This window comes from Mastomys coucha, unplaced genomic scaffold (assembly GCF_008632895.1).
Source record: "Mastomys coucha isolate ucsf_1 unplaced genomic scaffold, UCSF_Mcou_1 pScaffold21, whole genome shotgun sequence".
Lineage (NCBI taxonomy): Eukaryota > Metazoa > Chordata > Mammalia > Rodentia > Muridae > Mastomys > Mastomys coucha.
The window spans coordinates 177,230,586-177,242,725 of NW_022196904.1; the positions used below are offsets into that span (position 1 = coordinate 177,230,586).

Consider the following 12,140-nt stretch of genomic DNA (forward strand, 5'->3'; position numbering starts at 1 on the left):
CACCTGGGCCCTAGGCGCCCCCATCTGTCAGGAAGGAGGTAGCTGGACTTTTACCAGGGGAATAGGGGAACATGAGTGACTTTTGTTTTTTTAATTTACATTTTTAATAATATTATTTTTTTTAAAAACTTGGAGCTGGGTAAGTGGCAAAAGGGAGGAGCCCAGAATTTTACCCTCTGCTGACAGCCACCTAGGGAAAGGGTGCTCAACCCAGGCCCCGACATTCAACCCCTAAGGGCTGCAGGTATAAACCCCAGGATCAAAGGGATAAATCAGGAAGATGGGGCACCCAGAACCTGGGGTAAGAATGGGGGCAAATGCCCTGGGGAGAGGAGGGTCAGGACATTTCTCAGAGGCCCAGGGTCCACACAGGCATCCACATGAGTACCCCCTCCCCCCAAAAGGCTCTGCAGGGGCCAGGCCCAGCCCAGGGCAACTGGGGGGCAAATCTTGGCACCTGCCCCCAGCGAGTCCAGTCCCTCCCTGAAGTGGGTGGAAGGAGGTTGCCCATGTTAGACGCCCAGTCTCTTCGTTCTGTCTTCTGCTCCCTGGAGCTGTGAGGGGCAGGCAGGCAGAACAACGTGGGGCTCTCCGATTTGCTTTACTGGGAAGCCTGTGGCCTGGGCTCTCCAATTTGCTTTACTGGAAAGCCTGTGGCGTGGGGCTCTCCGATTTGCTTTACTGGGAAGCCTGTGGCCTGGGCTCTCCGATTTGCTTTACTGGGAAGCCTGTGACGTGGGGTTCTCCGATTTGCTTTCTTGGCTGGATGGAGGCTTGCTGTTCCAGGGGCTGTTGGCGCCCAGGGCAGGGGAGTTGTTAAAGCTGTCTTCGTCGTCAATGCCGTTGGCCGCGTCAAACTGGGTGTTCTCCAGCCGAGTGATGAGCCTCTCGTCCTCGTCCCCGAACTCCCCGCCCATCAGGGTGGGCTCCCCCACCACCATCACATCCTGAGAGTGGCGGAGGTCCCCAAACATAATCGGGGCAGGGGCTCGCCCGTCCCAGGGCAGCAGATATCCCCAGAGCCCCCATACCCTCCCTAGAAGCTCAACACCCCAACCCCCTCTTCACACCCAAGTTTAAAATCCCAACTCCTGACTCCCTCAGCTCCTGGATTCCTTCCCACAAAAGGACTCCAGAGCACCATAGCCTTCAGCCCCTACCCATTGCATTCTGCAAAAAAAAAAATATCCTTTTACTCCTCTAGTTCCCTAATGCATCTCCCTCCTATTTTAGGGGACCCTTAAACTTCTGTCTATAGTATGTAAGAGTGAGCAGATCAAAAATGAAGGTGACTGTGTATGTGCACAAATGTGCATGTATTCTACATACGCAACATCCAACTCTGCGCAGCTTTCTATCAGTGTGTGTGTGTTCTGATGGTATGTGCCTGCCATACAGAATCCGCTCTGAACGGCTTATGTACACATAGCTGATTCTGTCCCATGCTCTGTGTACCTATGGCTGCGCTTGTGAGATCACATCCATGCATGCATGTGCCTGGCAAAGATTCTCTCATCAGTGGCAGGAGTCAGATCATGCTGGCTCTAGAGTACATGGGGAAACTGTCCTTGCTTCTATGCCTGCTAGGAAGCCCAGGCTCAGACAGGGGTCAGGGGTGAGCAGTGGGGCAGCCCAGAAGAGAAGAAAGCCGAGATGCTTACAGGTACCTGGCTGGAGAGAGCGAAGGTGCTGGCTGGGCTCTTCTTCTTGCTGTTGCTGTTGTTGGTGTTGCCACCCCCCGAGCTCATGGTGCTACCCCCAGACATCTTCCGTTTCCTCCGTTTGCTGGGCTGCTGTCGGGCAGGCTCCGCTGTGCCAGAGAAAGAAGGCTCAGGTGGGAGAGGGCCCTGGACCCCTGTTCTCCATTCCCGCTCCTCAGAAGCCTGCCTTTACCCTGTTCTCAGTCTTTTAGTCCCAGGAGTAAGAAAGGAGCGGAGGGCACTTCACATCAGGAGGAGAGAAAGGCTACAGTCTCAGGTGTCCTGTCAAGAGCCTGTGGAGGGCTGGGGCAAGGCACTCACCAGGAGGTGCTACCATTCGCTGCCACTTCTGGAAAAGGCAGGTCTTGAGGCAGTCTCGGGGGCTGAGGCTGTAGGTCTTGTGGCGGGACATGAGTTCCTGCATGGGCTCGAGTATCACACAGAGCTGGGGGTAGACCAGAAGGAGGATTAGACTGTGAGGGGAGAGACCTGGAGCTCAGATAAGAGAGTCTGGGACAACACTGGAGTCACCAGAGACTTACTCGGAGGTAGTTGAGAGTGGAATTGGACAGCCCACATCGGGTAATGTTTTTGGAGAGCTGATCCAGCATCTGGGGGTCCTGGGCCTAGTGAAGGAGAAAGAACACTGGCATCTGGTCATCTGAGCGTGTGACATAATGAGAAAAGGGCTAGTAGTCAACCCATCTCTCCTCTCTCCTCTAAATTCAGAAAGCAGCACAGCCACACAACCCTGCAGCCGCTAGCCTCCCCCTTATCTCATATCTTAGGTCCTGCCCACAACTCACATGCATGGCCAGGATACTCCTGGGGATGAGCTCTCTGTGCTGCCGGATACTGAAGTGCCACGTCTTTATCCGCATCATGTCGTCAAACATGAACTCCAGATACAACCGGCCTTCCACACACACCTGGGGATAGGTTTGTCATACCCCTGCCCTCTTTCCCATACACACATAAATATGTCTGTTACAGCTCTTCCCTCGGCTCACCTCTCCCCCTGAATACACTTCTGCTTTCTGTGCAAGTTTGGGTGCATAACTGTTGCAGTATGCCCCCTCCCCATACACCTGTCAGACCTGGCCTTTCCACACTCACATATACTTACACACCATAGTAGGAAAGCTTAACAGATCCTCGTCCTTTTCCCAAGTAGCCAGAGAAAACCCCATACAAGCTCTATGAGGGCAGGCTCTCCTTCATCGTATGCCTCGGGGCCCAGAAAACTGACATGAATAAACCAAACAAGCATCTGCTGGCAGCTCTGCCTGCCCTCCCTTCTCATCTGTCCACTTCCCATTATGTTATGCCTCCTTGGGGAAACAGTGGGAGTACATGTTGGGAAAGAGGAAATCAAATCCAGGTGCCCTTGGGGTTCCATATCCTGCACGTTTGCTGACCTGGGTAAACATGGGTTTGCCGTGCTGGGTCACCATGCTGCCCTGGTCACAGTCAAGGGACACAAAGTTGCTGTGGAATGCCTCCTTGGGATGCTTAAGAACATAGTACAGCTCCGTGGCACCCCCCTCAAAAATGCTTCGGAAGTAGCGTGGTATCAGGGTCCGGCCAATGGCTATAGAGACAGAACAAATTTTCCAGGACAGAGATACTTGAAAAAGGACCAAGCCAGACCTCTTACACTTCCAGGCTCACAAACTACAGAGAAAGTGGAACACTCTCTCTCACAGAGGGCACTCACTATATCTCTTTGGTCCATCCTCCAGGCAGAAAGTGATGGTCAACATGGCATCATCCTCAAAGAACTCAGTCGTGAAAGCGTCCCACCAGAGATTGTCACACTCCTGAAGAATCCGGAGATGAGTATTTGTGTGATAAAATCTCCCATAGGGATGCTCATCCGGAACACCCCAGCCCACCCCAGGTCTCTATTTCCTTTGCCATACCTCTGTCCAGTTCTGTAGCCGTTTGTTAAGCTCAAATATTCTATAGTCGGTTTGGTTACCATACGGTGTGTGCCTCCTGGGGAAGGAAGGGCTAAGGTCAGTGGCAGAGCCACCCTACCCCCCGCCCCTTCTGCTTAGATACACGTAAAGGAAAAGCTTCCTCACTGGCTGCACTCCACTTACCCTATCCCAGGCTCCAGGTATGTAGGTGGGTACATAGGAGTTGGGCTGTTTAAGGGAAGAGATTATGAGAATCACATTGGAAGAGAAATTACTGGAGAAGACAGGGACATCCCTGTCCCTTTCCAGGCCGTCTAATGAGGGTTAGGAAGAAGAAGGGACTCACCCCACATCCCGATCCAGCATGGTGCCGGGATGGAAGGGAGGGAAGGCGTTGCCGTTCGGGGGCTCCTTCGGCGAGTACAGCTTGAATGACTTTGAGGAACAACCTAGTCGAGGAACAGCAGAGTTCCCCTGAGCAGGAGCATCTCTGGAGGCCTACTGACCATCTAGGAGAGGGCTGGTCTTCTGGGGTCTCTGCCTTGCCTACCAGACAGTGATAAACTAGAGGAGCTACTCTAAGGCTCACCTCTCACCCCTTCAAAATCTAGCTCCCATTGTATATAATTAGGAAACTGGGAGTAGGGCTAGAGAGCCAGCCCAGGAGTGAGAATGTGAAATGCTCACTCTATCTGAGGACCTCAGTTTGGTTCCCAGCGACATGACACCCTCTTCTGGCCTCTGTGGGTACCCGCACTTGTTTGCATTTACCCCAATACCCCTCTCCCCCATACTTAAAAATAAAACAAAACTTTTAAAGGAATGAAGGAAGGAAGGAGAGAGTGAGCAAGTTGCGAGTATTCAGCCCTCCTTCCAGTTCACCAGCAAGATCCTGTTGCCTGGGCTGAGCCTCAACAGTACGTAAGGATGAACGGAAGCAAGGAAGGAACACCACGACACAGAAAAAAGATGGACGGAGCGCTCCAACCCTGACACGCCTCCATTTCGTCTGCAGAGCCTCATTCGAGCCTCATAATTTTATGAGGCAGCAGGGATTGACAATAATATTCCCGTTTTTAAGATACAGCAACTGAGGGTTCCAGAGGGACTTGCCAAGAACACACCATTAGTAAGCAGCCAAGCTAGGGCCTGAGCCTAGCCGTTCCAGTTCCCAAATCCTAACCTCTGATCCCCTTTATTCTGTGTTCTAGCGACCATGGTAGGGGCAGAGGGATTTAGGGAATCCTCTGTTCTTCCACTACCGTGCAGGGTCTCAGGAGGGCAAGGGATAGAAAGATAAGGGGGGCTGGTGTGCCTGTTGGGTGCGGCCCACCAGATAAACAGTTGAGCTTTTGGCCTCCCCACCAACAGCCACTCCCTTATCAGCCCAGCCCCCATACCCACACCTATAATGGGTAGAGTATTGTTTCCATACCAGAAACTCAAAAAGTCTAACGCTTTTTCTTTTGAGACCAGAGGTGGGAAGGAAGTCGCTGAGCTTCTTCTAGACAGCATTCAACTTACAAAGGGAACACAGAAGCCTGGGAAGGAACCAATGTTCCAGGAGCTCGGTCTAGGAGGCCAACACTAACTAGAAAGAGGTCTCTGTGGTATCCGCGGGCATGTGCAGGGCTGCCCCCTCCTCCACTCTGTGAAGCAGCATATATACTTCCTGGCATACTAGTTTCTGACTGCCATAGCTAAATTCATACTTGGATAGGAGCCAGTTACCCGGGCAACCCTATTCTCCTTTCCTCCCCATCAGAAAAGAGGGGAAACTGAGGCACAGCCGATGGCTCTGGCCTTGTAGTCCCTAAAACTTGATTGTACTTTGAAGGCTACCTGTATTGGCTGCATCTGAGCCCTGCCCCCTAATTTAAACATAAAATCTATTTTCCTCCTGGGGGGGAAGACAAAGGAAGACCCTGTGCCAACATGTGCCATTTAATTTTCTCTCTAGGGGCCCCATATTACAATGTGGGCAAAGGGGGGTCCCAGAGGGGCCCAGACTGCAGTCTCAAAAGGTGCCGGGAGCCAGAGCTTGTGTGTGCCTGCACACGCGTGTGCCTCATCCTGCCTAGCAGGCTTCCACCTTCAGCTCGCCCCAACACGCCTACCAAGGGCTGGAACCCAGCAGCCCCGGGCACTATTAGGGTGCCCACAAAAGGCCCTCATCTTATGCAGAGCTCTCACGGGGCCAGGTCCCCACACTCTTAAGCACTTCCCACACTGTTTTTACAGGCTAGTCCTGGACTGAACCCATGTTTCAAGAAAATCACACAGTCTCTACTCAGCTCCCGAGACTCTCCACTCAACAAAAAGTTGGAACTATGTAGTCCACGGAGGGCCAAGCCTAGGTAATGAACCCAAGAGTTTGATTCGTCAGAACCGGACCTCATCTCTTTTTGTCCTAACTTCCTCTGCCCTGAATTTCTGGGCCCCCTGAAGAAATGCATCAGCTCAAGAAAAGTTGAAGAGAAAGAAAACAAGACAACAGAATTCCTCACAGGTATTGTTGGGGGCTAGGTTAAAAGTTATGGGGAGCTAGAGCCCAAGTTCTGGAGCCTCTATTTACACCTCAAGTGAATGGACACAAACCCAGCATCTCTCCAAGAGCCATAGCAACTCTCAGTAGCTCCAGCCCAAGGGGCTGGGAGTGAGAAGGGGGGAGGGACATCACCCTGACCATCTGTCCCTGTTGCTGCCTGTCCACAGTAGAAGGAATACAGGGTCCAAGGTTGGGGCAGGAGTAAAGGAAATGTGTCTTCCAGCCCTAGGGTCAACACCTGCCCCTCAGCAATCTGGAAGCCTTTTGGAAGGGGTTGAAAAGACGAGCTCAGAACTAGCAAAGTTTGCTCAGGTTGGAAGCAGCATCCTGGGGCTGAAGAGGTACCTCCAGTTGGGCATTTCCATGGTAACCAGACTGACCTGAAGGCGGGCCTCCTCCCTTTCGGGGCTGACCAGAGGTCAGCACGTCTGTAGCCCCTACATTAAGAGCTCAGGTACTCCTCCCCCTGCCAACATACTAGGCCTGGGCTAGACAGAGGGCCTTTTACCCACCCCAGCAAGCTTTTAAGGTGTCCAGACTTACCTGGGAGAACTGAGGGGGTCAGGGGAGGTGCGGGGAGCGCCTGGACGCCCTCAGGGACCCTGGCAAGGGTGAGGACTAAGGTGGAGCCAACTTCAGCAGCTCATGTCCCGAGTGGGACAGGCCGGTCCGGCTGGGAGCTCCACTCCGCAGGCCGCACAAAGACTCGCATGCACAGCCTCCGCCCGCCCCGCGGGGTCCACAGCCCGGGGGGAAAGTTACAATGGCCACTGGGCCGGGGGCTGGGGGCCAGGGGGCCGGCCTGGGGGACGGGGGGCCGCGGGGAGTCCGGAGCCTTCTTTGTTTGCAAGGTTTCCCTCAACAATGGCTGCTCGGCTCTTTCCTCTCTCCTCCTCCTCCTCGGCTCTGCCCGCCGCCGCCTCTCGCTGCCTCTGCCTCCAAGCAGCCCGCCCGCCCTCCCTAGGCCACCCGGCCCCTCTGCAGGGGAGGCGGGAGAGGCAGGGCCCGGCACTCACACTCACTCACACTGGCACACTCAGACACACGCAGCGCCCGCCTGCTCCTTCCTTTCTCCCTTTCTCTCCCTCCTCCCTCCCTCTCCTCCCCGCTCGCTCTCCGAGCCGCTCTCCGAAGGAGGCCCCAGGGCGGGCGGAGGGTGGAGCTGCCCCGACGGCCCCGCCCCCTCCCCGCGAGCGAGGAGGAAGAGCGGAGGGAGGGATCGGGGAGGGACTGCTGAGAAAAACAAAAGAGATTGAGACCAGGGGACAGGGGATTGAAGGGATCAGGCTAGGGGAGACCTGAACCGAGCGGAGGCCGGGGGAGACCAGCAGCGAAACGTAACCCTCCAGAGCCCCATGCAGGGATGAAGGGAGGTGCTGGTCTCTGCAGACTCCTAATATCTTAACCCAGTCAGCCGAACCTCCCACGGATCTCTTAGGTTAAAGGCCGGCCTGAGCTGCCACTCTGGGGTCCCCTGGAGAAATCCAAGAGTAGCTAGGTGGGAAGCTTGGAGGTTTACTTTTGACGGAAGCACATTTTGAGTTCATCTTGTAAATAATAGAAAAAAAGCCTCGACGATCCAGGCTTCCCTGCCTCAAACCCAACCAAGTCCCAAGCCCCGGATTAGGTCCCCTTTATAGGGAACACCCTTCCCGGGCACCACCCCTGAAGCCACGTGGATGATAGAGAAAGTGGTGTTGACAGGGTAAGGAGGGCAAACCTGCCTATCCAAGGGTCTACAGACAGGGTTAGGGGCCCTTAAAAGGCACTACGGAATCCTCACTACCCCAGGTCTTAATAGAGGTATTTGGGTAGTGTGATAGGGCTTGCTTCATCTCACTTCCTGGGGAAAGAGATACTTCTGAAACTTCGGTGGCAGTCCAGGCCCTACTACTTAAGACTGGAAAAGGAAACACGCGCACAGGCACAACTGGAGGAAGGCCCCCTCCTTTCATTCATTGCCGTGCGAGTGTGTCCCCTACTACCCTCCTTCCCCAACCACAGCCAGGAACAATCAATCAATCCACAGACGGGATTTTTCATAACATACACACAGAAGCAAGAAAATGATACTATTAAAATGATACTATTGCACCTGGCTCTGTAAACAAGCTCCACACATAAATACAGCTCTCCCTTACATAAATCAGTGTCTGATAGACACTCCTTAAACCCTACATAGCCCAGAGATGCACAGGTGGACAAATCCGGAGTTAGTTAAGACCCCAGCTTCCATCGACAGAGGTACTAGAACCACACCTGTATCTTGATCCTGTGTTATTACTTGCTAAGTCTGGAACACACTGTAGCACGGATATCCTAATGAATTATTATGCAGAGGTTCTCCATACCCCATCTTCCCTGGAACCCGTTCTCTGTTCTCTATCACAGCCTGCTCATATGTTATATATACCCCAGCTTTCACAAACATTGAAATCCATGCCATTTTAGCCAGAACCAGCAATAGACAGCCTACCACCAGGATAAGACATTCCTTTTACCTTAAAGTTTTAGATTCCCAACTCTGAAATAAGAAACACTCCTCCACCACCAACTAAATAACGCCTGTTGTTTGTGCCTTTAAACGTTCCAAACTGATCTGGACAGAGTGGAACACACCTGGAATCCCAGAACTTGGGAAGCTGAGGTAGAAAGATTTTGATGAATTTTAGAACAGCCTGGACTACAGAAAGTCCCGTGGCCAGCCTCAGCCCTATGGAGAGACCATTTCAAAAATAAATACATGCTTTTGGATGTGGTGGCACAAGCCTTTAATCCCGGCACTGTGAGTTCAAGACCAGCCTGGTCTAAATAACAAGTTCCAGGCCAGACAGGGCTACAGAGTGAGACCCTGTCTTAAAATAAATACACACATAAATGGAGCACGTGGACCTGGGTCATGCCAACACTCAGAAGGTAGAGGCAGGAGGAAGAAGGAGGAGTTCAAAAACAGCCTCATCAAAAAACACAAAAACTTCCTCAAGTGTGTTGGCAGGCGTCACCTGAGTGCACACACAGACACACGTGGACATGTGCACAGGGGATCAAATATACAAATATCAACAGAACAAGTGAGCAGGGAGGGCTGAGACTTGTAAACCCTCTCATGGAGCCCTGCAGCTGGTCCATTCCCTCCCCCTCCAGGCTTCAAATGACCGTCCACATAGGGATGGAGGAGGAATGTGTGCATCTGCCTTCAGCCCAGTGCTCAGAACCCCCCATCCTGCCTGTTTAGACAGACAGGAGCCACAAGGGGCCTCCCCTCTCCCGGAGAGAGGAGTCCTTAAGCACCAAGATGTATCAAGACTCTGACCTATCATTCAAAAGCTCTCAGTTCCTTTTCTGTAGCAAGTCTGCTCCTGCTCTGACCTAGTTCCCCCAGTGCACAGGGCAGAAGAGGTAGGTCCAGCCAAAGGCACTAAGTCTATATCAGAAGGCCCTAAAAATTGTTGGGGGGGGGGGAGGAGCGACAAAGAATGACAAAGGGGAGAGAGGCCCATGAGTACTCCTAGAGGTGGGGGCTCAAAGAAAAGCGGCCCATAGTATGAGGTACCAGCACTGCCCCCTGCCCGGGCCCCTGACCCAGGCCTCCAGTGTGCCTGCCCCCCTTCCTTTGTCTGTGCCCGGCCTCCCGTTGGCCTGGCGCTCTGCCATCCTCCTCTCCTGGCTCCCAGCCGCCACCACTGCTGCCTTCTCCCCTCCCCCTACTTCTCCCTGCCTTAACCCTTCTGAGCTACATGCTGCCCTAGACAGGTCTTAGCCCCTCAGCATCCTGCCCAGGGAGATAGACACTCCTTAGCAAGGCTTGTTCCTGTTTTCTAGTCAGTTAGCCCCAAGATGTTCTTCACGGTAGGCAGCACCAAAGGGGCTGGAGGGCTGTGTACATGTGTACCTTGTGGTGTTTCTACATGTGCATTTGCGTGGCGGTGTGTGCTCTGGCTTCCCTCAGTCACATGTGTGGGGCATGTGCAGTCTCTCGGTTGGGCTGGGGGAGGAGGAGGAGCCCAGAGACAGCAGAGCACAAAGGAGAGACTCAGGCAGGCAGGCAGACAGGCAGCCTGCCAGAGCGCCTAGGCCCCAGGACTGCTCAGGGTGGTGGTGGTGGTCCTCAGGCCTAACCTGTTAAATGTTGCCAGAATGCCCTTGGTTGAACGAAGCATGTGCTCTTACCCATTCGTGCAAGCCTCCTCACCCCAACTCCCACCATTCTCCGCCCCCAGGCCTCTCTTTAAGCCCTTTCCCACGTGGTCACCTCTTGAAGTCTGATGTCCATTCGTTCACAGAGACATCAGTCTGTCAGACTTCTTCATAATCAAGGAAAAGATTCTCTCAGCCATTCTTTGCATCCCTCCCCACCACCACCATCAAGCTACCTGACATACAGAAAGACTGTGAGTTTCGGAACACTGACTGGACACTGACTGAAGTTGCTGCACATACACACCCCTGGGCATGGGCTCTCTTTCTGTCTCCATATTAGCCACAAAGACTCCTCCCACTAATGCATGCAGGCACTTTGCCCCAATTCCCGGACCAATCTCCCATCTTCCCCCAGCCTAACAACTTCTCCATATAAAACCCCTAAAAATAAAAAATTAAGTTTCAACCAGGAGGTGATGGCACATGCCTTGAGTCCCAGCACTTAGGAGGCAGAGGCAGGCGGATCTCTGAGTTCGAGATCTGCAGTCCCTGATCTACAGAGCAAGTTCCGGGACAGCCAGGATTGTTACACAGAGAAACCCTGTCTTGGGGGAGGGAGGCAGGGAATTAAGTTTTAGACCACTAGCTTACTTTGGGCTTTCATACATGATGCCATAGGGAAAGGACCCACTGTTGGGCAAAAAGCATGAACTACCTTGTCTACCACTGGCTAAATTGCAAAAGAGAAAACACACATACAAACATACACATCAAATTAGTGGGAAGGACATGAAGCTAGGCAAGATTCCAGCTCGGCAAGCTCTTCTCTCTCCTCCTGTTCTCCACCCTCTGCAGCAGGAGCCAGGGGTTCCCACACCCGGATATTCCACGATCCTCAGGCTTTCCTAGCCCTCCTCCTGGGCCCTATGCCCCTAAAATGTCAGCCTCAGAAGCCACTTGAAGTGTGAGCCCAACCCAGTCCAACTTGGCCAGGGTCACATGATTTCCAAGGAAGATTCTGCACTGGCAGCTTCCCTTGGGGGATTGTGTGTTTGTGTGAGTGTTGGGGGCGGGGAGGGGGAGCTACTAGTTCCGAAGTATAGGATTCTCAGAACACAGAACATACAGAGGGGCAAGGGATCTGGCAAGGCTAGACCTAGGACACTGACCACTGACTTACCAGAGAAAGCTGCCTCCATCCTGGAAGGGAAGCCAGTTTGAGTACACAAGAGTTATAAGGAAGGGGGCAGACTATACTCTGGGACTCTCTTTAGAGTACCTCTCTCATCACATGGCTTAACTTTTTCCTCCTAGCACTTGTAGCATATACCCTAACCCTACGAGAAAAATCTCAAGACACTCTCAGACACAGGTGCTCTCTGGCAAGATCTGATACCTGTTAGGGAAGGTTGTGATTTGAATTTGGGTCCCCAAGTTTTAACTTAGGTGGGGTCAAGCGTTGCTCCCCCAACTCGAATCTGCAAACCACTCTTAACTTCACGGCCTACCTGGAACTGCTACATCCCCCCTCCCATGAAGACAGAGATAGCAGACCCAAGGGCCCAATTATCTGATACCCCTAGGAGTGCTTTCTGTCCCTCAGTAGGGCCAACCTTCCCTGGCAACAGACAGGAAAAGTTAAAAGGGGGGGGGGTTAGATGGGCTCCAATCAACTCCTTCCCCAAACAGCATCCTAAGAAACAGCCCGAGCGGGGGAATGTCACAAAATATGTAAGAGGCAATAAGCAGCAGGGAAGGGGGGGAAACCCAAATCAGCCAATCAGAACTCTACGATGACCTGAGGGGGGGGTCAAAAGTCCAAAGTCACTT

At 53.0% G+C, this 12,140-nt stretch overlaps 1 protein-coding gene across 3 annotated transcripts in view; it reads right to left on the reverse strand.

Annotated features, from left to right (window-relative positions):
• Positions 1–76: 76 nt before the first annotated feature.
• Ldb1 (LIM domain binding 1) overlaps positions 77–12,140 on the reverse strand; it is a 12,728-nt gene continuing 664 nt past the window's right edge. Inside the window, exons 1-11 of one of the 3 annotated variants that reach the window (XM_031390512.1) lie at positions 6,714–7,298; positions 3,969–4,071; positions 3,806–3,850; positions 3,623–3,698; positions 3,418–3,520; positions 3,119–3,291; positions 2,507–2,629; positions 2,243–2,326; positions 2,022–2,145; positions 1,662–1,810; positions 77–947 (exon numbers count right to left, since the gene is read on the reverse strand). In XM_031390512.1, coding sequence (XP_031246372.1) covers positions 717–947; positions 1,662–1,810; positions 2,022–2,145; positions 2,243–2,326; positions 2,507–2,629; positions 3,119–3,291; positions 3,418–3,520; positions 3,623–3,698; positions 3,806–3,850; positions 3,969–3,988 — 1,128 coding nt within the window. In that variant the 5' untranslated portion in view covers positions 3,989–4,071; positions 6,714–7,298 and the 3' untranslated portion in view covers positions 77–716. Of the gene's footprint in view, positions 948–1,661; positions 1,811–2,021; positions 2,146–2,242; positions 2,327–2,506; positions 2,630–3,118; positions 3,292–3,417; positions 3,521–3,622; positions 3,699–3,805; positions 3,851–3,968; positions 4,072–6,713; positions 7,299–12,140 lie in introns of those variants that run through there. The other 2 variants (XM_031390514.1, XM_031390513.1) reach the window with 2 other exon arrangements.